This window comes from Trichosurus vulpecula, chromosome 1 (genome assembly GCF_011100635.1).
Source record: "Trichosurus vulpecula isolate mTriVul1 chromosome 1, mTriVul1.pri, whole genome shotgun sequence".
NCBI lineage: Eukaryota > Metazoa > Chordata > Mammalia > Diprotodontia > Phalangeridae > Trichosurus > Trichosurus vulpecula.
Genome location: NC_050573.1, coordinates 566,066,336 through 566,088,382, shown reverse-complemented (window position 1 = coordinate 566,088,382; position 22,047 = coordinate 566,066,336). Strand labels below are relative to the sequence as shown.

General features: G+C 40.6%; 1 protein-coding gene across 1 annotated transcript in view; it reads right to left on the bottom strand.

The window, feature by feature from the left end:
- Positions 1-21,679, bottom strand: part of HSD17B3 (hydroxysteroid 17-beta dehydrogenase 3) — a 66,234-nt gene extending 44,555 nt beyond the window's left edge. The window contains exons 1-2 of the mRNA XM_036749701.1: positions 21,526-21,679; positions 16,619-16,665 (exon numbers count right to left, since the gene is read on the bottom strand). Of these exons, the coding sequence (XP_036605596.1) occupies positions 16,619-16,665; positions 21,526-21,679 (201 nt within the window). The remainder of the gene's footprint in view (positions 1-16,618; positions 16,666-21,525) is intronic.
- Positions 21,680-22,047: the final 368 nt, after the last annotated feature.

Genomic DNA, 22,047 nt, shown 5'->3' with positions numbered 1-22,047 from the left:
GAAAGTAGACAGAAGGTTTGTATACATGTCTTTGAAATGATCAGAATGTGGTAAGGGCGGAAGAAGAGGTACTGGTTAGAGCAAGGGTGCCCTTTGGGTGTGGCCTGACAGGCAGGGTTAAGTGACTTGCCCCAGTCACACAGCTATGAAGTGTCTGGGGCCAGATTGGAAGTCCGGAAGATCAGTCTTCCTGACTCCAGATCCAGCACACTACGCCCTTCACCACTTAGTGGCCTTAGAGCTTAAGCCTACAACAGTATGTTGTTTCCTTGAGTTGCCAAATCAGTTCTCCTAAAGCACAGGGCTGGCTCAGTCCATGGCTTAAGATGGCTCCCTACTGCTTCTAAGATAATAAAGAGATAAATATATAAAGATAATAAGATATAAATTCCTCTGTCTGGCATCTCAAGTCATTCATAGTCTGGCTGTGACCTATTTTCCCAGATTAAATTGACATTAGTCTTCTCCCACACTTTATGTCAACAAGCACCCACTGTGCCCCACACACCACATGAAGTGCTGAGTATTCGAAGATAAGTGCAGTCCCTGAACTCAAGGAGGTCATCTTCTCATGGGAACACAACATGCACACAACTGTGAACATACCGTCCAGCATGTACATGGGGTAAATTGGAAGTAAGCTCAGAGGGAAGGCCCTGCCACGGAGGGGGATTACGGCAGGCCTCTAGCAGAAAGTGGGTTTGAGCTGAGACTTGAAGGAAGCCAGGTGAGACAGGACTTTTCAACCAAAATGACCTACATGGAGTCCCATTCATGACACTCCGTCTTTCCCATGTCTTTGCTATCTTCTCATGCTTGGAATTCAATTCCTGCTCAACACTGTCTCTTGGGAATGGAGTCTCTTCACAGCCCAGTTCACATTCTACTTCCCACTTATGGCCTCTGGGGGTCCATCTAGCTGTTAATGCTCCCCTGCCTCTCAATTACTTTGTAAATAACCTACACGTCTTAGCAACCGATAAGATGTGGAGTAGGGGGAAGGAGGAGGAAAGACCTAGGATGACTGTAAATGGTGGGCTGGTTAAACTGGATGTGCTCTAAAAAAGGATACCAACAGGGATATTTATTGACATGGTGACTCCCTCCCACATCAACACAAGGGATGAGCCAGTTATCCAAGGACAGGGACAGGGTACAGTGGAGTGGATTCAAGGCACTCCAGGTCAGGACTAGGCTTACTGGGTTAAGGACAAGCTGCAAAGCAACAAACCAGTAAATCCAGAAGACTTGAACCAAAATAATTATAAAATGCTTTCCATTGAGGACAGGGCGAGAAAAGATAGCCCAGCAAGAATGAGTAAGTTTAGTTATTAGAGGAAACTATCTCGAAGAAGCACAAGACTAATCTGTCAGTGAATCCTGTTGACTCTTACTTTCTATCTCTTCCATCCATCATGCCCTCTGTGCCTTTCACATCCAGGAGCTGGCAAATCACTTACCTGAGAGACAAATCTGTCTGGGTTGCCCATTTTTGTAAGATCAACTAGAGAGCTAAGAATGGTTTTTCTTAGCTGAAAATATCTAGGGGCTGAATAAAAATGTAAAAACCTTGGTTAGCTTGAGAGCCACACGAAAATAGGTGGAAAAAGGGATTTGGTTCTGAGACTCTAGTTTAATGAGCCCTGATCATGCTCCTTAGTGGGCTTTGTAGAATCAAAGCTCTAGAGCTGGAAAGGGGCTCAGAAGATATTCAAACAGCCCTGCCCCCATTTTACAAATGTGTAAACTGAGGAGGTGAATTGACTTGCTTAAGGAGTACTTTGAACATCCCTTACATAATTATCATTCTATTGTTCTTACACAGCACATGGAAAGTACATATCAGAGGCAAGATTTGAACCTAGGTTCTCTGATGACCGAACCAATATCCTTCCAACATACTCTTACTCTGTCTCCCTTCTGTATTTCTCCTTTCTAATCTAGCCTTCGCACTACTACCAAATTACCTTCCTAGCTCTTAATCTGATCATGTTACTCCCATGTTCAAAATTTCTCAATGGCTCCCCATCACCTACAGAATGAAAGCCAAATTCCTTTGCCTGGCATTCAAGGCCTTTCACTACTTCCCCACAGGTACTTGTCACTCCCCAGTTTTCCCATTCTCCTTGCCTTTATTTATGCTTTCTGCATGGGGAACACCCTCCTTACTGACAACTGATATCCCACCTATCCTTTAAAACCCAGATTAGATGCCAGGTCCTTCGTGAGAAAGTTTTCTTTGAAACCTCTCTGCCAGAATGATTCCTTCGGCTGATTCCATAGCACTTTGCACTCCTTTTACACACTCGTCATCCTAATTTAGATTACATTCATCTGTGTACATGTCCTATAACCCATACTAGCTAGATTGTAAATTCTTGGAGGGCAAGAATCTAGTATCTACCCAGATGTGGGTACAGCTGTAAGTGCTTAATTAATATTTATTGAATGAGTGAATGAATGAATGAAGAATGACTACAATGCAAGGGAAGGAAGTTTGGGGGGAGAATTGACAGGACTCAAAAGAGAGGGAGAGAGAGATGGAGAGAGACAGACAGAGACAAAGACAAAGAGAACCAGGGAGAGGTGAAGCTTTTTCTCCTTAGTTCCTCTTATAGTTTACTGGAGGGCGGGGAGAGTCTTCAGTGAGAAATTGTCCTCCATGACAATCAATGGAAAAGGGCCATTGTATATGCTCCACGGCACCATCCTTTACATATGACAAGGGTACATGTACTTTTTTCTGGACTACTCTGGGTGTTACACAGCCCAGACCTAGGGGAATAAATTGGATAACCTTTGGGGTCTATGACAGCCCAAATTAGAGTATTTTCACATCTTCAACACTGGACAAGCATATACTGAGACAGTAGTGCCCCAATTTATGAAAACCCAGTAGATGAAAATCTAACTAAGAAAAAAATAAATTAAAGGATAATTCACACAAGGACTCATTTTCCAGGTTCTTATAAATAACCTGCTTTCCTGTGGTGCTTAGAACGTGACATCATTTACAAATATGGATTCACAATTTTTGGAGTCTATCTGTTATCTAAAACAAGATGAACATAAGTAAAGCTTCTCAGAGGTGGCAAAGGATGATGATTTAATAGTAAATTTGCCTGGATAATCTTAGAAGAAATCAGGCTGCTGGGATTGCAGATAGCTAGGGTAAGGTCTTGAAGTTGGTTCCCAGCTGCAGCTGTCTGTCCTAAATTTTCCTCAGAACAAAACACTAAGCCTGTTCAATCTCAAAGCTGACTCCCTGCAAAGATGTCCCAAAGCGCTATCTATGTACATTGAAAACCTTTCCCCCACCCTTGAGACTCTCAGAAACAGTTGAAAGAATGTCTGAGAAATCAGAACCTTTGTTTCCCAATTCACTTCATCAAACTCCGAAAGGGGAAATTGTCCATTAAAGGCATTGTGGGCAGCCATTTGCATTCTGAGCACAAAAGATGCTCTTAGCAAAGTAGGCTTCCTAAGCTGCTCTTTACTCACTGTTCAGCTGTTCCCTAGGGCCCCAGCAAACACTTAGACACTCTAAGGTTTTGAAAGCTCATTTTAAGGGCTGCATGTGAAGTAGTGAGAGGGAATAGGAAGAACCACCCCCCCATCCTCAAAACAAAAAGAACTCTGATTGTCTGGGGGATGGCATAGTTTCCTTTGTCTACCCAGAACAGGACTCTTGTCTATTTCAGGGATGGTCAGGGAGACTGACTCCCTATACACTGGATTCTTCCAGACCCTCTTTTCAGAAAATTAAGGTCTTTAAGTAGGCTGACATCCCAGATTTCATTCTTGTATGACAATCCAAAACATGAGTAATCATTATTACGACGAACAACATTTTGGACTCTGTGTGTGTGTGTATGTGTGTGTGTGTGTGTGTGTGTACGCGCACGCGCATGTGTGTTCAATCCTATCTATTCCCTGCACTGTAGGTTATTGCCTCTGGAGTCTATGTAAACGAATAGAGATCATTTATGCTAATACATAATGGGTGATGGGGAAGGAAGAAAAGAGAGGGCTGCCACTAGCTAGAAACGGTTGAAAAGAAAGAGTTTAAATTCAGGTGTGCATGTGTGGGTAGAGGGGGAGGAAGAGACATTAGATTCTGGAAACAGACGGACATTTGTTGTTGTTGTTCATTTGTTTCAGTCATGTGTGACTCATTGTGACCTCATTTGTGTTTTCCTGGCAAAGATAGAGGAGTGGTTTATAATTTCTTTCTCCAGTTCATTTTACAGATGGGAAAACTAAGGCAAACAGAATTAAGTGACTTGTCCAGGGTCATACAGTCAATAAGCATGTGAGGTTGGATTTGAATTCATAAAGATGAGTCTTCCTGATTCCAAGCCCAGTGCTCCATCATTGTAAAACTAGCCGTCCCAAGACTGGACCTTGAGAGTGATTTTATACACCCCAGGAAAACTCCTTTCTCCCCTTCCAAAAAAAAGGATTTTCCCCATTTGCCTGAATGCTACAAATGGAGCAGAGCCTTCAGTTCCATTCTAGCTCTGGCTATAGATACCACAAAACACAAATACCCTCAGAAAGAGAAAATGCATTCACTTGCTTATATTCAAAATAAAGTGTAAATAATTGATGTAGGTTTTCCTGAGTACACATTTGAAGCAGAAGAATCTCCTGAAGGACAGAGAAGTATGGACAACGGAAAGGGGAGACAAAAAGGGGAGACTGGGCTACAGAAAACCAACTCTATCTCCACCACAAATTTGCCCAGAATAAAGAACAATTAGAAAAAGAAGACAAGGCAAGAATGCAAGTGACTGCCAGGAAAGGAGGGGTTCAAACAGTAAATTCACAAGGGTCCTCCTATCCAAGGCCCAGGAAGCCATCTGTGGTCCAATTCAGCCCGACCTTAAGAAGTGAACCTGGAGAATCACATAAGAAAGGTCTAATTTCCTCAACAAGCAGGAGAGTTTTGAAAGAGGTCTCTGGCCTGGGACCAAAAGCAGAATAGAATTAGGGAGAGACCACAAACATCTCAAAGTACCAGGAATGGGACCAGGGTCAGAGAGAATTCAGAACCACAGAAATCTTTGGAGGTGAACCAGGTTCAAATCTATAATTGTACCCTGTGCTGCAGCTGGCTAGAGAACTTATTCTTAAATTTTCATTGTGAACATTTAGACCTTGGAAATAGAAATTACTACAAATCAGAGCTTGATTTATTATTTTGTTGATTATCTTCAAGGGGTAGGGAACCTGTGGCCTCAAGGCCACATGTGGCCTTTCACTGAATCCAAACAAATCCAAACAGATTTGTTCTGTGAAGTTTGGACTTAGTCAAAGGGTTGCACTCAAGGACCTCGAGGGCCACATGTGACCTCGAGGCCATAGGTTCTCCACCCCTGATTCCTAGACTTAAGAAAGTGATAAAGAAAATGCTAATAATATAGATTAAACTTAAAATGTATGGTGTATACTTATTTTTGGAGAGTTACTTATTGAACATTTACCAGCACGCCTCTGACTGCATACTTACGTAATTTGCCTACTCATACATTGAGTTTGTTCTCCAAGATCCTAATCCTGTAGGCGTTCATACGTGTCAAATGGATGACCCTAATAGAATGCTAAAAGGGGCAGAAGTTATAAAGGGTCCAGTTTCAAGGTCATAGGGGAAAAAGTCATCTCTATCCCAAGTCCTTAGTGGGTTAATAGAGCACAGCCCCCTGACTCACATAGTATTTTGCCACAATTATGAAGAAAAGAAACAAAATACTGGCTCTTTTCTTTCTTTTACTTGCCCTCCATGACATTTCACCAACTAGCTCTTTAAAAAATAAGTGGGGCAGCTAGGTGGCACATTGAGTAGAGCACCAGCCTTGGAGTCAGGAGAACCTGACTTCAACTCTGACCTCAGACACTTGACACATTTACTAGCTGTGTGACCTTGGGCAAGTCACTAAACCCCAATTGCCCTGCCTTCCCCCTTCCAAAAAAAAATTAAGTGTCATCCATTCCTGCTGCTGAGATTAACACTGAACATTTTCCTGACCTACATTAACAGATCTCCCAACCAACCATGGAAATCAAAGTTCAATCAAAGAAAACCATGACTAATAATTGACTTGAAAAGACTGACTTCCGTGACTGGGAAGGAGAAGAAAGAAATTATAATGCTCTTATTTGTAACCTGGGCAGTTTAGATTGTCCTGCTCCAAGACTGACTTGCAGAATTTACTGCTAGAAAAATGTGGAGAAATATGGCTACTTTACAGCAAAAATTCATATAACTTTCTCTTTAGTGAATCCACCCTGGGATGCTATTAGACTTGGAGCAGGATAGGAGCAGTTGAATATAAGCCAAACTTGGAATCAGGAGAAACTTGCCTTTCCATTCTGTCTCTGACATTTATCAGCTGTATGGCCATGGGCAAGCCATTTCACACCTATGAACCTTGGTTTCTTCATCTGTAAAATAGCAGCTATTTTCATCGTTCCTGTCTCACAGAGTTATCGTGAGGCTCCAGTGAGATAATGTACATCTGAAACCACTATATAAATATGACAGATTGTTATTATCATGGACAAGTCACAACCTCTCAGAGGCTGTCTCCTCATTTTTATAATTAGGGAGAAAAATACACCACCTACTTCAGAGTTGTTGTAAGGAAGGTGTTTTGCAAACCTTACAGCACTGTGTAAATGTAAATTACTATTATTATATAGTCCAAACCTCTCATTCTATAGATGAGGAAAGTGAACTCCAGAGCGGAAAAATGACCTCCTGTTATCGAGTATAGCAGCGCTAGACTTCTAGTCTAGGTCTAAGGCTCTTTCAGTTCCTCATCTCCTGAGAGTTTGTTTTATAATGTCTGTTAGCACAGGAATAACACCAAATCTTCTGAGAGATGTTGAGTGGAATTTGTGTGTCATACAAGCTCACAGAAGTTTCCAATGTACGATCTGAGTTAAAACATGCAATATGAGATCATTTAGGCTATTTGTAAGAAAAAAATAGATTCAAATATTTTTAACAAATGACACTAAATCTTAAGACAATTTATTTGGTATGGAAGAGTAAAAAAGAACTTGGAAACCAATTCCATTACAAATTTTATGGCTTTGCACGTTATGGGCAAAAATCACGATACCTATTGTTAGAACAGAGTTTCATTTAAGAATGCACTATTTGTCCAACACAGTTTCATAGGGATTAGTAGGGAAATAAAACTACTTATGCTGCTTGGGGCCATAGAAGAATATAGTTTTATAGAGAGTTAAGAGAATAGCTAAATCTCAGCCAATTAGCAATTGTGTTGTTGTTCAGTCTTTTCGGTTGTGTCCAACTCTTTACAACTCCATTTGGAGTTTTCCTGGCAAAGATATTAGGCTGATTTGCCATTTCCTTTTCCAGCTCATTTTACAGATGATGAAACTGAGTCAAATATAGAGACTTGTTCAGGGTCACAAGCTAGTAAGTATCTACAGCTGGATTTGAACTCAGGTCTTTTGACTCCAGGGCTGGCACTCTATCTATCCACTGTGCCACATAGCTGCCCCTAATTAACTATTATTGAACAATAAAATAACATGCATATCATATACATGTGTAATTTGCAATGAAACTTACATATATTAATTTGAGCCTAAGGACAACCCTTAGGGTTGGGGTAGGCACAGTACATATCATTATCTCCATTTTACCATTGTAGATAGTAAGACTTAAAGAGATTAAGTGACGTCTCCAAGGTCACACAGCTAGTGAGTATCAGAGATGGAATTCAAACTCAGTTCTGCGGGGACTTCAAGTCTAGCACACTAGACTCTAACATGCTATGCTACACCACAAAAGAGCCAACATACTAATTACTTTTTAGCTCTTTCTGTAGAGTAGGCAACACATATCTAACCTCAAGAAGTTTAGGTTGGAGAAATGTCAATATCTTTCAAAAAACTTTTTTTCTATTCTCTTCCCCACCTCCAGCACTCCATCCATTTATCCTAACTGCTAGCCATAATGTTTGGAATGGGTGTTGCCTCAGACGAACTGAGACCTGGGAAAGACCTTAGCTTCAAAAGGCCAAGGATGGGCTGGGCCAGCCATCTCCTGTCCTCCTGATGGCTCCAGAGGAGAAAGCAAGGCTGGTGACATTGCATAGACCTGCCTCACTTAAATCAAATTCACTTGTATGTCCCGGCATCACCTTTCTGATATCATGGTCCTCTTCAAGAACAAATAGCAGCCACAACGTTTATTCGTAGATTTTGGTCTTTATATTCAGATTATAATTCCTGGCAGACAGAAGGCATTTATTTAATAAGTATTTATTTGATTGAATTGAAAATGCCCATGCTATTCTTCTATTCAAAATCTTCACTGACTAATTACCTGTTGGGTAAATTTCAAACTTTTTAGCCTGGCATCGTGGGCCTTCCATAATCTGACATCTCTCTACCTCTCCACTCTTGTGCGACTCACCTCCACATCAGCCACATTCCAGCCAAACTGAGCAGTTCCCTGGTCCCTGAACACACGTGCTCCCAACTCACTTGGTCTTACTTTTTTCTATCACAACTACCCAGAGGATAGACTCACCAGCCTATTCCCCTACTGGCCAATAGCCAGTGATCAGGAAGCATTGTGACATATAGCCCTAGAAGCAAACAACTAGAACAAACAGTTGTTTGCAAGCTGCATTATCCACAAGCAGCTGTCTCTCTTGTTTAAGAGTTCTCCATCCTGGGGGCAGCTAGGTGGCTCAGTGAGTAGAGCACTGTCCCTGGAGTCAGGAGAACCCGAGTTCTGGCCTCAGACACTTGACACACTTACTTAGCTGTGTGACCCTGGGCGAGTCACTTAACCCCAATTGCCCTGCCTTCCCCCCTCCAAAAATAAGAGTTCTCCATCTTAACCATGTGCTCCTAAATCCTCTCCTTACTAACTACTTTGGAGCATATTTGTATTTGCTTTGTTAAGGGCTATTTAGATGATAACGTTCTGGACTGAGCTCATTCTTTGCAAGGATTTTTGTGGCTCGTACTGGGAGGCTCAAACATGCCTTAGAAGCAGCATAACAATGGAACTTAACAATGAACCAACTCAATCCCTTAAGGATATATAGAGGATTTTGAATTCAGGTACTGGTGGTACTCCTTAGTAGGGGTGAAGGGGGAATCTTTTCAGCTAGAACAATCAGGCGACTGTAGATTTCATTATTGCACGCTCCCCTCTTCTGATATAGCTTACAATTATAAACTTACTCGAGGTCTACAAAGTGTTTTCCTTGAAAATAGTGTTGTTCAGTCCTATCTGACTCTTCATGACCCCATTTGGGCTTTTCCTGGCAAAGATATTGGAATGGTTTGCCATTTCCTTCTCTAGCTCATTTTACAGATGAAGAAACTGAGGCCAACAGGGTTAAGTGACTTGCCCAGGGTCTGGTAGTAAGCCTCTGGGACCAGATTTGAATTCATAAAGATGAGTTTTCCTGAATCCAAGCCCAGCACTCTATCCACTTCACCACCTAACTGCTTATAGATACTTTACGTTATAGACCTTATAACCCCATCTTAGAGATACGGAAATGAGCTCAGAGAGATGAAATGACTTGTTTGTAATCACATAGCTAGGAAATGTCAGGGGTAGGGCCAGAACCCAAGCCTTCTCACCATCAAGCCCAATGCCTTTTCTATTGTTATGCTGCGTCTAAGGTATGTTTGAGCCTCTCAGTACAAGCCACAATCTCAGACCCAGAAACCTATTGACTATGATAAAGACACAAGGAAGAAACCTCAGAGTCCCAACATTGACCTTGGGCACTACAGCCAATCTCCTCCCAGCACAACCTGCTTACCCTTTTATTCCACAGTTTCCCAGAATGAAGCTGAGTGGACTTCCGGGAGCCAAGCAATAAATCACTGTAGCTCTCCCATAGGCACCTCCAAACAAACAACCTTCAATAAAATAGCACTCCAGAACAAATCCTGAAACAGAGGAGTCAACAGAAAGATGAGCAGATTGGTGTTTTAGCCTGGGAGACTTGGAGAATCGGCAAGAAATGTCAGGTAAAAGGGGAGCATATCCCAGCAAGCCAGAAGCAAGCCTTACCTCAGCAAACCAGTGGGAGATCCTGAACCCCAGTGCAGTGGAGCAGGCAAACACCAACCCTCGTATGCCTCAACATAGCCAAGGAAACCAGCAGACTCCAGCTCTAAGAACCACTGTAGGTTTTGGTGCAGCCCCAAGCAGGCATCCTCCAACAGAGGACCTCCACATGCTTCAACATAGCCCAGGGCAAACAGGAATCCTCTAGGGGCCAGACCTCCATGTGCTTCAGTATAGTCCCCAAGGAAACACAGAAAAACCCCACTGGGCTTCAGCACATGCCAGACACTACCACTAGAACCCCAGCTCAGCACCAGCTAAGCTGCCAGACTCCTCCAGCAGTACCAGCCAACCCCCAACCCCATCCTCATAGCCACGGCACTATACACAAGATTCTCCCATTGGCCTCAGGACAAGATCAGTGCAGCACCACTAGGTAAACAGTCAGGGGCAGCCTCTGGCACAAGAAGCCTGTGACAGTGCCCCTTCTACCCTGGGAACAGAGCTCAAATTTAAAAGAAAGGAAAAAGGCCAAAAAAAAAGAGGGGGGGGTTAGGGAATAGCAGGAGAAAAAAAGAATCTGACAATAGAAATTAGTATGGTGACAGGGAAGATCAAGACACAAACTCATAAGAGGACAACAATGTCAAAACACCTATGTGCAAAACTCCAAAGAAAAATGGGAAGCGGTCTCAAGCTCAGAAAGAACTCATGGACGAGCTCAAAAAGGAGCTTAAAAATCATATAAGAGAGGTAGGAGAAAAATGGAGGAAAGAAATGAAAGGGATGTAAGAGAATTATGAAAAAAGAGTCAACAGCTTGGAAGGCTGCTTGAAAAGTATAACTGACCAGATGGAAAAGGAGATACAAAAATCCACTGAAGAAAACTATTGCTTAATGAGTACAACTGATGATATTGGAAAAAAAAAGTACAAAAGCTAATTGAGGAAAACAATACCTTAAAAGTTAGAATTGGTTAAGTGGAAGCCAATGACTCTGTGAGACACCATAAATCAATCAAAGAAATTCAAAAGAATGAAAAATGGAAAAAAATGTAAAATACCTCGTGGGAAAAATAACTGACCTGGAAAATTGGTCCAGGAAAGACAATGTCAGAATCACTGGACTACTTGAAAGCCATAATCAAAAGGAGGACCTGGACAGCATCTTTCAAGAAATTATCAAGGAAAACTGCCATGATGTCCTGGAACTAGAGGGCAGAATAGGCATTGAAAGAATCCACTAATCACTTCAGGAAAGAGATCCCAGAATAAAAACTCCAAGGAACATTATACCCAAATTTCAGAACTGTCAGATCAAGGAAAAAAATGCTACAAATGCCCAGAAAGAAATAATTCAAATATCGGGGAGTCACAATCAAGATCACACAGGACTCGGCAGAGATCATAGAACATGTTATTCCAGAAAGCAAAGTAGGTAGGGTTGCAGCCAAGAATTGCTTACCTGGCAAAATTAAGCATAATACATCAAGGGAAAAAATGGTCATTCTACAAAATGTAAGGATTTCAAACCTTCATAAAGAGAGGTCCAGAACTAAACCAAAAATTTGACTTCCAATATGAAGACCCAAGAGAAGTATAAACGGGTCAAAAGGGGAAAGAAACAGAAGGGATTCAATAGAGTTAAGCTATTTACATCCCCACATGGGAAGAAGATACTTGCAACTCAGAAATTGTATCACTAATAGTACGTAATAAACAGAGACAGAGGGTATGGGTATGAGGTATATTTGAGGGAATGACATAAAAAACAATAAGAGATAAGAATGGAGTAAAATGGATGCAGAAGGAAGCAAGAAGTAAAATTGGGTAAATTATCTCACATGAAAAGGCGAGAAAGACCTATTACAGTGGAGGGAAAAGTGTGAGGGTGGGAGATGGGCATCACTTGAAGCTTACGCTTACCAGTATTGGATCAAAGAGGGAATAATATACAGAATCAGATGAATATAGAAATCTATCTTACCTGACAGGGAAGTAGGAGGGGAGGAGATTAAAAAATGGGGGAGGGACTGACTGAAGGGAAGACAGATCAGGGAGGTCGTAGATGAAGCCAAATGTTGGTGATGTGGGAAAGGGTAAAAGAAGACAAGGGACAAACAGGAAGAAGAATAGGATAGAGTTGAATATACAGGTAATAATCATAATGTTGAATGTGAATGGGATGAACTCTCCCATAAAATGGAAGTGGTTAGCAGAGTGGATCAAAAACCATTATCCTACAATACATTGGTACTCCAGTGGCATCCTATTACAATTCCAGGGTCAAATATAATGTCCTCTGTCTGGATTTTAAAACCCTTTACAACCTAGCCCTACCTTACCTTGACAATCTTCTTACACCTCTCTCCCCACACATGTAGTCCTCTATTGTATTCAGCAATGCTGGAATCTTGCTATTTACTCCTCACACATGATACTCTACCTGACTCAGTCTTTTTACTGGTTGTCCCCTATACCTAGAATACTCTTCACCTCACCTCCTAGCTTCCTTCCAGATTCTGCTGAAATCCCAACCTTCCTTTATCTCCCCACCCACTCCCCAATGCTAATTTCTTCTCTAGAAGATTACCTCCCATTCACATATAACAACATATGACTGCATATAACAAAAACAACAGCTAACATTTATAGAGCACTTAATATGTTTGTGTATCTTGTATATATAGAGTTGTTTGCATGTTGTCTCCCCTATTAGGATTCCAGCTTGTTGAGATCAGAGGCTCATTCTTTGCCTTTATTTCCACCCAGCACTTGACCCATGGAAGGCACTTAATAAATATCTGCAGATTTGCCTTGTTGGTCATTAATACAAAGGTGTAAATGACTGGTAACAGCTTAAAGCATTGAAAAATATCATTATAAATAAGCCCCTTGAGGTCAGTGACAATTTTACTATTGTCTTTCTACCCCAGATACTTAGCACAGTGCCTGCCATAGAGTTAAATGCTTAATAAATGCTTGTAGATTAACTAAACAGGAACTAAAACCATTGCTTTGGGAGATAAATTTATTCGAGGTGAGAGAAAAAGGAGACCACAAAGTAGTTGGAGAAGGGTCAATCAGAGAGTTAGTGTCATGGTAGAATGTAAAGAATTCTGGGTTTAGAGTCACAGGGTTTCAATTTGAATCCCAGTTCTCTATTCTCCTTGTATTATATGGTACAAATTACATCCCCTCTCTGGATGTGAGAGGTGAAGTCGGCTTTGAGGGATTCAAAAGTCCTTTTTCGCTCTAACTATCCTCCATTCCTCTGCTAGGGGGAACCATGAGACAGTGTGTTTGGAAAGCCTGATTTCGAAGTCTACTGTCATTGTAACTGAAGTTCACCCATCATTCAGTTGGACTGACCTCTGAAAGATGAAAGAGACTTTTATATTGGAAGTAAGGAATTCAAACTTTAAATAAAGAAAAAATTAAAAGTATGAGTGGAAGGCATCACTGCGGGTAAGTTTGGTTTGGAGAGGAGGGTTTTTAAAATTTGTCTATTGTGAACTTATTCAAAAACACCTCACAAAGCAAAACCTTTTTTTTTTCTTATTTAAAGTCTTATAATAATTGACTAGGACACATTTCTAGAGGACAAAAATAGTATACGAATTTGAAAATGGCAGAATAAACAAGGATAAATAAATCACTCCAACAAAAACAAAAACTCCATGCCAAGTGAGATTTTCTTATGTAAACCGAAAAGAGTTGAACATAATAATTCAAAGACAGCAAGCCTCCTTCTGCTTTATTCTGCCCACAGGTCCTGCCTAGTCCAAGGGTAATTTTGTCCAAGAACAGGGAGAACATAATGTACAATGGAGCATACTATGTATTGATTTAACGTCTTGATCTAAAGCCATTATCATTGCTAAGGGCAGCTCTAAAGAAATATAATTTGAGAGTATAAAGTTGCCTTGGGTGAGGTTTTAAGTAGCTTTAGTGAAATATTCAGTCAATAAATGGACTTAGAGATAATTGTTCCCTACAATAACCATTCTTTCTGTCAGAGGTGATTTCCTGAAGTGCATTTCAAGGTGAAATTATTATCCAATATCTGATAACTAATACAGCTGTGCAGAAGTTGCTGATTGCTGTGATGCAATGCTTGGAGGAAGCCAAACTATAGTTTGGGGAAACTTAAAATAGGCACAAAAAAAACCAAACCCCAAAACAAAAAACAAAAAAGGCAATAGAAATGTACTTTAAAAAAATTCTTACCACGGTCATTAAAAGGCTACTTGACAGTCATGTTTATTAGCATGGCCACACACTGTGTGCCCGGTTCAATTATTAAGTTTGTTTAATATGCAAGACTGTTCTAGGGATACAAAGAAAAAAAAAGTCACTGCCCTTAATGATCTTGCATTCTATTGGGTAGTCCTTTTCAGAAGAGCAAGGGCTGTCTTTTACCTTTCTTTATATCCCCAGCTCTTAAGTGAAGTGCCTGGCACATTGTGCTCTCTTAATGAATGTTTTTGACTGTATGTCTGACTGACTTATTGACTGAATGCTCCTCTTCCCCTGGCTGAGGAGTACAAATATTGAGGATGGGAGAGAGAGAGGTAGAGAGACTAGCTCCATGGCCAAGGAAAAACAGAAATCTCAAAACTTAATCTATTCCCAGAATCCCAAAATCATGGAACTCTAATATTCCAGAATTAAAAAGGGCCTCAGAGATAATCCTTTTCTCAAAGAGAAGGGCAGTGAAAGGGAGCTGTCAGCTTCCCAAAATCTTAATTGGGAGAAGGGTTGATTGTCAGGGACAGAGGAAAAGGAAGAAAAGGAATGGGGGGAGGGGAAGTACATGAATGAAATAAGACGACGAGTTTCTGGCAATAGCAGTTCTCAGAGTGTGGTCCTTGGGACCTAAGACCCTTTCAGGAGTCCTCAAGGTCAAAATTATTCTCATAATAATACTAGACATTATTTGCCTATTAAAATACTCCTCCCTTTTCCAAACGCATATCTGTGTGAGTCCAGATTTTCTTTATATTCTTCAACCAAAACAATCTATCACAACAGATTGGATACAGAAGTAGATATGGGAAACCAGCTGTCTTCTATTAAGTCAGACATTAAAGAGATTTGCAAAAACATGTAAAGAAATGCCATTCTTCTCTAAATTTTCTGTTTTGGAAAATATAATTATTTTTTCATAAAATTGTTATGTTAATATGTAATGGGTTTAATTAATTGATAAATATTTTTAAATATCAACAGTTTTAATTTCTAATACAGTACATAGCAATAGACAGAACCCTTTTAAACAAAAGTTCTTTGGAGGCCTCACTGATTTTTAAGAGTATATAAAAGGATCCTGAGACCAAAAACTTTGAAAACCCTGGTGTAGTAAATAGCATTCTGGTCATGAATTCAGAAAGGTTTGGATTCAAATCCCCTCTTGTTTTTAATCCTTTCTTATTTCAGTGTGCTCATCTAAGGTGGGCAAGGGAAATGTCTTTCACTAGCACGGAAGACTGGAAAGGTTCAAGTTGGTTTCAGTTGTGGCTACGGGAAACCTGGGATCCCTTGATAGTGGGGTCTGGACAACTGTAGTAAAAGATGGCTTCCAAGATCTAGGACCCTAAGGTAAGATAGAATTTCCTGGCTCTAGTCTTAGTTACAATCTTGAAAAGCAATGTAGTTTAATGGAAAGAGGAAGAGGTCTGGAGTCAGAGAAGCTGTTTTGAATCCATGGTAACTTTGAGCAAATCAGGTCACCTCCCTATGCCTCAGTATCTTCATCTGAAAAAGGAGGTTGAATTAGATGGATTCTATGGTTCCCCTCCAGCTCTAAATCATAAGATGGTCCTTTTATAATCAATGAGAATGAGTATTGGCAGAAAATATCAAAGCCACTACTTCAGGGTGCCATGGTCTAATGGATTATTGCGTTGTTACCATATGCCCAACAGTGTCATTTTGTATAAATTTCTTTGGATTGGTATTCCTCTCAAGCTGCATTTGGTATGCTTTGGAATCAATTATAACACACAGCGCTGGGGGAGGGAAGGAAGGAAGGAAGGAAGGAAGGAAGGAAGGAAGGAAGGAAGGAAGGAAGGAAGGAAAGAACGAATAGAGAGAGGAAGGGAGAGAGGAAGAAAGGAATGGGGAGAAGAAGGAAGGAAGGGAGAGAGGAAGAGAAAGAAGGGAGAGAGGAAGGGAAGGAAGGAGGGAAGGGAGAAAAAAGGAAGGAAGGAAGGAGGGAGGGAAGGAAGGAAGAGAGGAAAGAAAGAATAGAAAGAGGAAGAACAGAAGGGAGAGGAAGAAAAGAAAGGAGAACGGAAGGGAAGGAAGGGAGGGAGGAAGAAAGGAAGGAAGGGAAGAAGGAACGAAATTCTCCTAACCCTTGAAATTGCCTGTAGGCAATGGATTTTGCTGAGCAACATGTAGAGCTGGTTCCTAACTAGGTATTTGGTTCTGCACAGTAGTGATAACAATAAGTCTTAAATGGAAGGAAAATGTTGAATAGAAGCAATCTTCAGGAATATGCTAGTCTAATACACAGATGTTCTTGGTAATTTACCTCATAAGAGTATGCTTTCCCAATTCCATCTCCAGCACCTGTGACCACTGAAAAAGGGGAAAATAGTTTAAAGCATTTTAAACCTCATTCCACATCCAAACTTTTTATTCTGCCTCCCCAGAACTTCCTTCATGCCTATTTCCATTCTACATTTGATAGTCCATAGCACCAACTCTCCCCTCACTGCTGCTGCCTGTCTCTCTCTAAACCATGAGACTAACATTAATAGCCATCTCACCTTCCCTTACAAAAGGTTAAAAATGTTGGGAGAGATGGAGACATTCCAAAAACAGGCCATCCCAGGCTCAAGAAACATTCTGTTCAGACCAGGGACTCATCAGTGATAAAAAATTGGACATGAGAGCCCGCACTCCCTCAAGGGCAGACATTGTGTTTTCATTATCTTTATTGGTTCACACTGTAGTATCATTTTAAGAACAATCGAGCCATTCATTTATTGGAAAAATAGTTTTCCTTATCACAGGCTCTGTCCATAATCGAGTACAAAGAATAGATGGAGGAAGGAATCTCAGTATATTGGCAGCCAGTAATGGAACACCAGGATCGTAGACTTAGAGCCTGAAGAGGTTTAGAGGTCCCCTCGATCCAGTCCTCTCATTTTACAGACGAGGAAGTTAAGGCCCAGAATGGGGAAGTGACTTTGTACAAGTTATACAGTTCATTAGTGGCAAAATCGTTACTGGATTTGAATTCAGCTTCTCTGACTCCACGCCCAATATTCCTTCCACTGAAACCACTCCATTTCCCTAGACATAGAACAGCCAAAAGGGGAAAAGGGGGGTGGGGGAGGGGGAAAGGGAGGGGAGAAAGCATTTATTCAGGACCTACTACGTGCCAGTCACCGTGCTGAACACTTTACAAATATTATCTCATTTGATCCTCGTAACATCCCCCTCCTGGGCTCTTATGTTCCCTATTTCGCAGCTGAGGAAACTAAGGTAGACATAAGTTAAATGACTCACCGAGGGTCACACAGCTAATAATTTTCTGAGGCCAGTTTTGAACTCAGATCTTCCTGACTCCAAGCCCAGTGTCCTATTCACTGTGTCACCTAGCTGCCGAGGGTCACACAGCTAGTAAATATCTGAGACAGCATTTAAACTCTGGTCTTCCAGATTCCAAGTCCATTTTACAGATAGGAAAACTGGCCCAGAGTTTAACTGTGACTTGCTCAGGGTCACAGAGCTAATAAGTATCAGAGGCAAGATTCAAACACAATTTCCTCCTAACTCCAGGTCCAGGACTCCGATTATCTTAATATCCCAATATTGTGATGATCACCAGATTCTTACCTATTTGCTTAAACATGTTGACAAGATTCTCTGTTACTTACAGTCTATATGATAAGAGATCAAGTCATCCCAAGTTCAGCATGGCATTTCCTTTTCTTAGAGTGATTCTATTCTTTCCTAAATCAAGGTGATATGACAAAAACGAAACTCTAATATCACTAGACATGCTCTGCAAAGCTCTCTACCTGCATAATCTGGGGATATGACATCTTCAAAATCCAGTTTGGCCATTTTTCCACTATTAATGCTATAGTTTCCTTTGGCTAGCACTCATTTTAAACTTGCTTCCCATCTCACTTGCACCTCAATTATTTCTCTTCTCAAACACTGAATCAGGAAACAAATAAACATGATGCTTTGGAAGTACTATTTTGCTGCTTTTTGCCTTATTTTCCCTCAGATTCTTAGGCTCTCCCTACTCCCTTAATTCAAGTAATGTATGAACTGTCAGCTCTAAGTTTCTGGTACTGTGTGAGTGTATGTAGTTTAATACTTCATTCAAAACTAAAAGGACCATTGGTTTCCTACCTGTGAATACTTCCCCCTCCGATGCAGATCACCCTTGCTCTCTACATACTCTTCCCCCCCGCCCCCCATATAGGAATACCAAATGCCTTATCAGAGACAGGCTTTCATAGTGACTTTTACAAAATCACACTCTGCTGACCACTCCTTAGAGCTGTTCAACCAGAGGCTGAATGGACACTGGTTAGAAACCTTAGCGTGGGAATTCCTTTCATGTGTGTGTTGGATTAGTTTCTGATGTACCTTCTAACTCTGGAATTCTGGAATTCATCGTGGCATAGAGTTCTCCAAGCAAAGAGAGCTGGCAATGATTTACGAATCTGTTATTTAAGATTCAGCTTAACTACATTCAGAGAAACTCAAGCAGGAAGGGTTCCAGAATAATGAATGTTGTAGATAATATTAGCCAGGATGACGAACATTAACTACTTTTTGAGCCCAGCCATCTATCAAATTGCACTATTGTCTAAATTTTCAGGAAGTGAGTGAGAATGTGTGTTGTATGTGTGTGTGAGTATGTATCTATATATCTGTACTTATTTTTGCTGGGACCTATGATTTTATCAGCATGGAAAACTGGTAAGGAAACGCCTTCCATCAATGCAGATGAGCTCTCAATCTAGGATTTAGTTTTAGAGAGTTGCCTGAGGCACTGAGATATTAACCTACCTAACTGGAGTCACATAGCCAATAACCTGTCAACCGCAGGACTAAATCTTTCCTGATTCTGAGGCTAGCTCTCTAATCATTATGTCACATTGCTCTGTGTGTGTGTGTGTGTGTGTGTGTGTGTGTGTGTTTCGTGTGCATACCCAGAGACACACACACATGTATACACAAATACAAACACACACACATAGAGACATGAGAGGTAGCCTGGTGTAAGTGGATAGAGAGTTGCCCTTAAAGTCCCAAACAATTCCTGACTCTGTCTTGTCCTGGCCGTGTGTTCCTTGTCAAATCACTTAACTTCTCAGTGCTCTAGACTCTAGGGTTGTCAAACAACTTAAAACCGGGGGCCACTTGAATCAAGGCTCTTTGATATTTTTTCCATTATATCATAGATGCCTGGCTTCTGAAAGGAACCATCAGGATAAAATTCAGTGTAGTGTTAGGAAAAGAACAGTGGGATGGGATTTAGGACAATGAGGAGATGGCCCACCATCTCATCCAACACCAACCTGTGGCATGACTTCAGGCAAGTGACACATAGGATCCCTGTGGGCCACGTATTAGCAATTTAAGAATGTCTATACTTTATTGTATCATTATTTTATTGCATTGTTATGTCTATATTTTATTGTATTTTTATTTAATTTGGTAAATATTTTCCAATTACATTTTTATCTTGTTCAGGCTGCACTTGGGAAGGTTATGAGCAGTGCTATTGGCACCACTGCTCTAGGCAACCAACTCTCTAAGACTACGAATTACAGAGAATGTGCCAACCTAGATCAGTAGAGGGAGTTTCCTCATTTGAGAATTCTGTCTACCAAGTAAATCATAGGCCAACCAGTCCCTTTATACAGTTAGAGATATTCATGTGTGTATTCATTTTGTACCTTAATTCTACACTATGACTTTTCAGAAGAGAATGAATACCATAAAATGGTGGATATTATCTTGGTGGGGGAAGGGGTTTGGATGTTGGAAATCAACCTATTTAACCAGTTAACCTAAAAAAAGTATATAATATTGCCCTAATGTGGATAAGAAATAAATCCAGAAAAAGCAGTGATTCAATTATAGTAATCAACAATAATAGTCTATTAGCTCAGTTATTCCAACAAAGATTCCATGAAATGATGTCATCCTCCTTGCTAAGGCTGCATAGAATTACTCTTAATTCATATAGTGTGGATTGCTTTTACATGTTTCTATTTAATCTTAGTCATTGGCTTTGCTTGGTACCTAGCTGCAGGGGCCAGCCCTTGCCTAGCCTACCTCATCACATTGGAGAGAAGTCTTGGGAAGTGTTCTTCAAAATCCACAATTCTTTTTACTATAATCGCAGCCATGTAGTTGGAGTTTTATGATGACATGATAGCATCTGATCACCATTGTATACAAAAAATAAACTGTGTGACCAGAGAGAATTGCCAGCCTTAATATCTTAATTTTCAGAGCTAGAGATTGGCTGGCTGGTCTTGTTCATAAATAGAATGAGAAGAGACAAGTTGACTTAAGAGTATCTATTTCCAATAATTTAGAGTTAAGGCACCCTGTAATTTTTTATCTTTCTCATAAAATCAGAATCTTAAAGCTGATTGGAAAGGACCTTGGAGATCAACTAGTCCAATCCCCACTCCCACCCCAGTTTTGTAGTTGTTAAACTAAGGCCCAGAGAAGGAAAATCATTTGTCTGAAGTCATACCATGAGTTGGTGATGGACAAGATGGTGAAGGACTATCCTTTGTTGTCTTAAATCCCAACCGACTCTTTTTTTCATAACACTACACTGAATTTTATCCTGGTAGCTCCTTTCAGAAGCCAGGCATCTAGGGCATAATGGAATAAATATCAAAAAACCTGGATTCAAGTACTAGCTAGGTCACTTTATGGCTATGTGACCTGAATAACATAATTTCATCTCAGTTTCCCCATCTGTAAAATGAAGGGATTGGATTCAAATATCCGAACATCATTAGGGAAAGCTAAGGACTTATTGGATAGAGCCCTGGACTAGGATCCAGAAAGCTGAGTTCAAATTAGCTGTGTGACCATGAAGAAGTTATTTAACTTCTGCCTGCCTTAGTTACCTCATCTGTAAGATTTGTATAATACACCCACCTCCCAGGATTATTATGAGGACAGATGAGATATTGGGAAAGCATTTAGCACGTGCAAGGTGGTTAACAAATGCTTGGAAAAATCGGAGGTGTCCTGGCAGCTCTAACGTTCTAGAATCTTTGCTAGCCTCTTTTCCTTTCTACTTAAAGCCATACCTTTCTTTAAAATGAAAATAACCAGAATTACCTGCTCTGTTCCTAATAACTTCACCTGGCTCTTGAGATTACAATGGCAAGAACACAAGCAATAGCTAACATTAAGAAATATGAGGTCTTTTACCTGCCCATTCTCCCATGGATCGAAAGAAAGACTTTGGCAATGGATTCCATAAACGCAGTAGAAAATATTTGGAGAACTTCACGCACTTCAGCAAATAGTTCAGACACACCAGTGCCCCTACAAGAATAAAGAGTTGATCTTGAATTTCACCCATGGCCAATGTGGATTGTGAACCTTGATGAAATTCTAACACTGACTACTATGCAGCTGACTTTGAGGTCAATGCCAAAAAAAAATATGTCCAATGAAAAGTAAGGTCAGATGAGTTCCTCCCACTGATCCATAAAAGATCAAATTAAAATAATCTTTTCACATCAAACTAAGATTCACAGACTATTGGAGTGGCCAGAAGATTTCTTTTAAAGATGTGGGTAAGGGCAAAACAGAGGAAAGGGTGGCCTGATCATGCATAAGATGGTAGACTATGATTTGTCTTTCAGAGAAGGAAAACTAGAAAGTACAAATAAAGAAGTATTTTGTAATAGGACAGAGAGAACTTGGCTATCAGGAGGCTTTGATTAG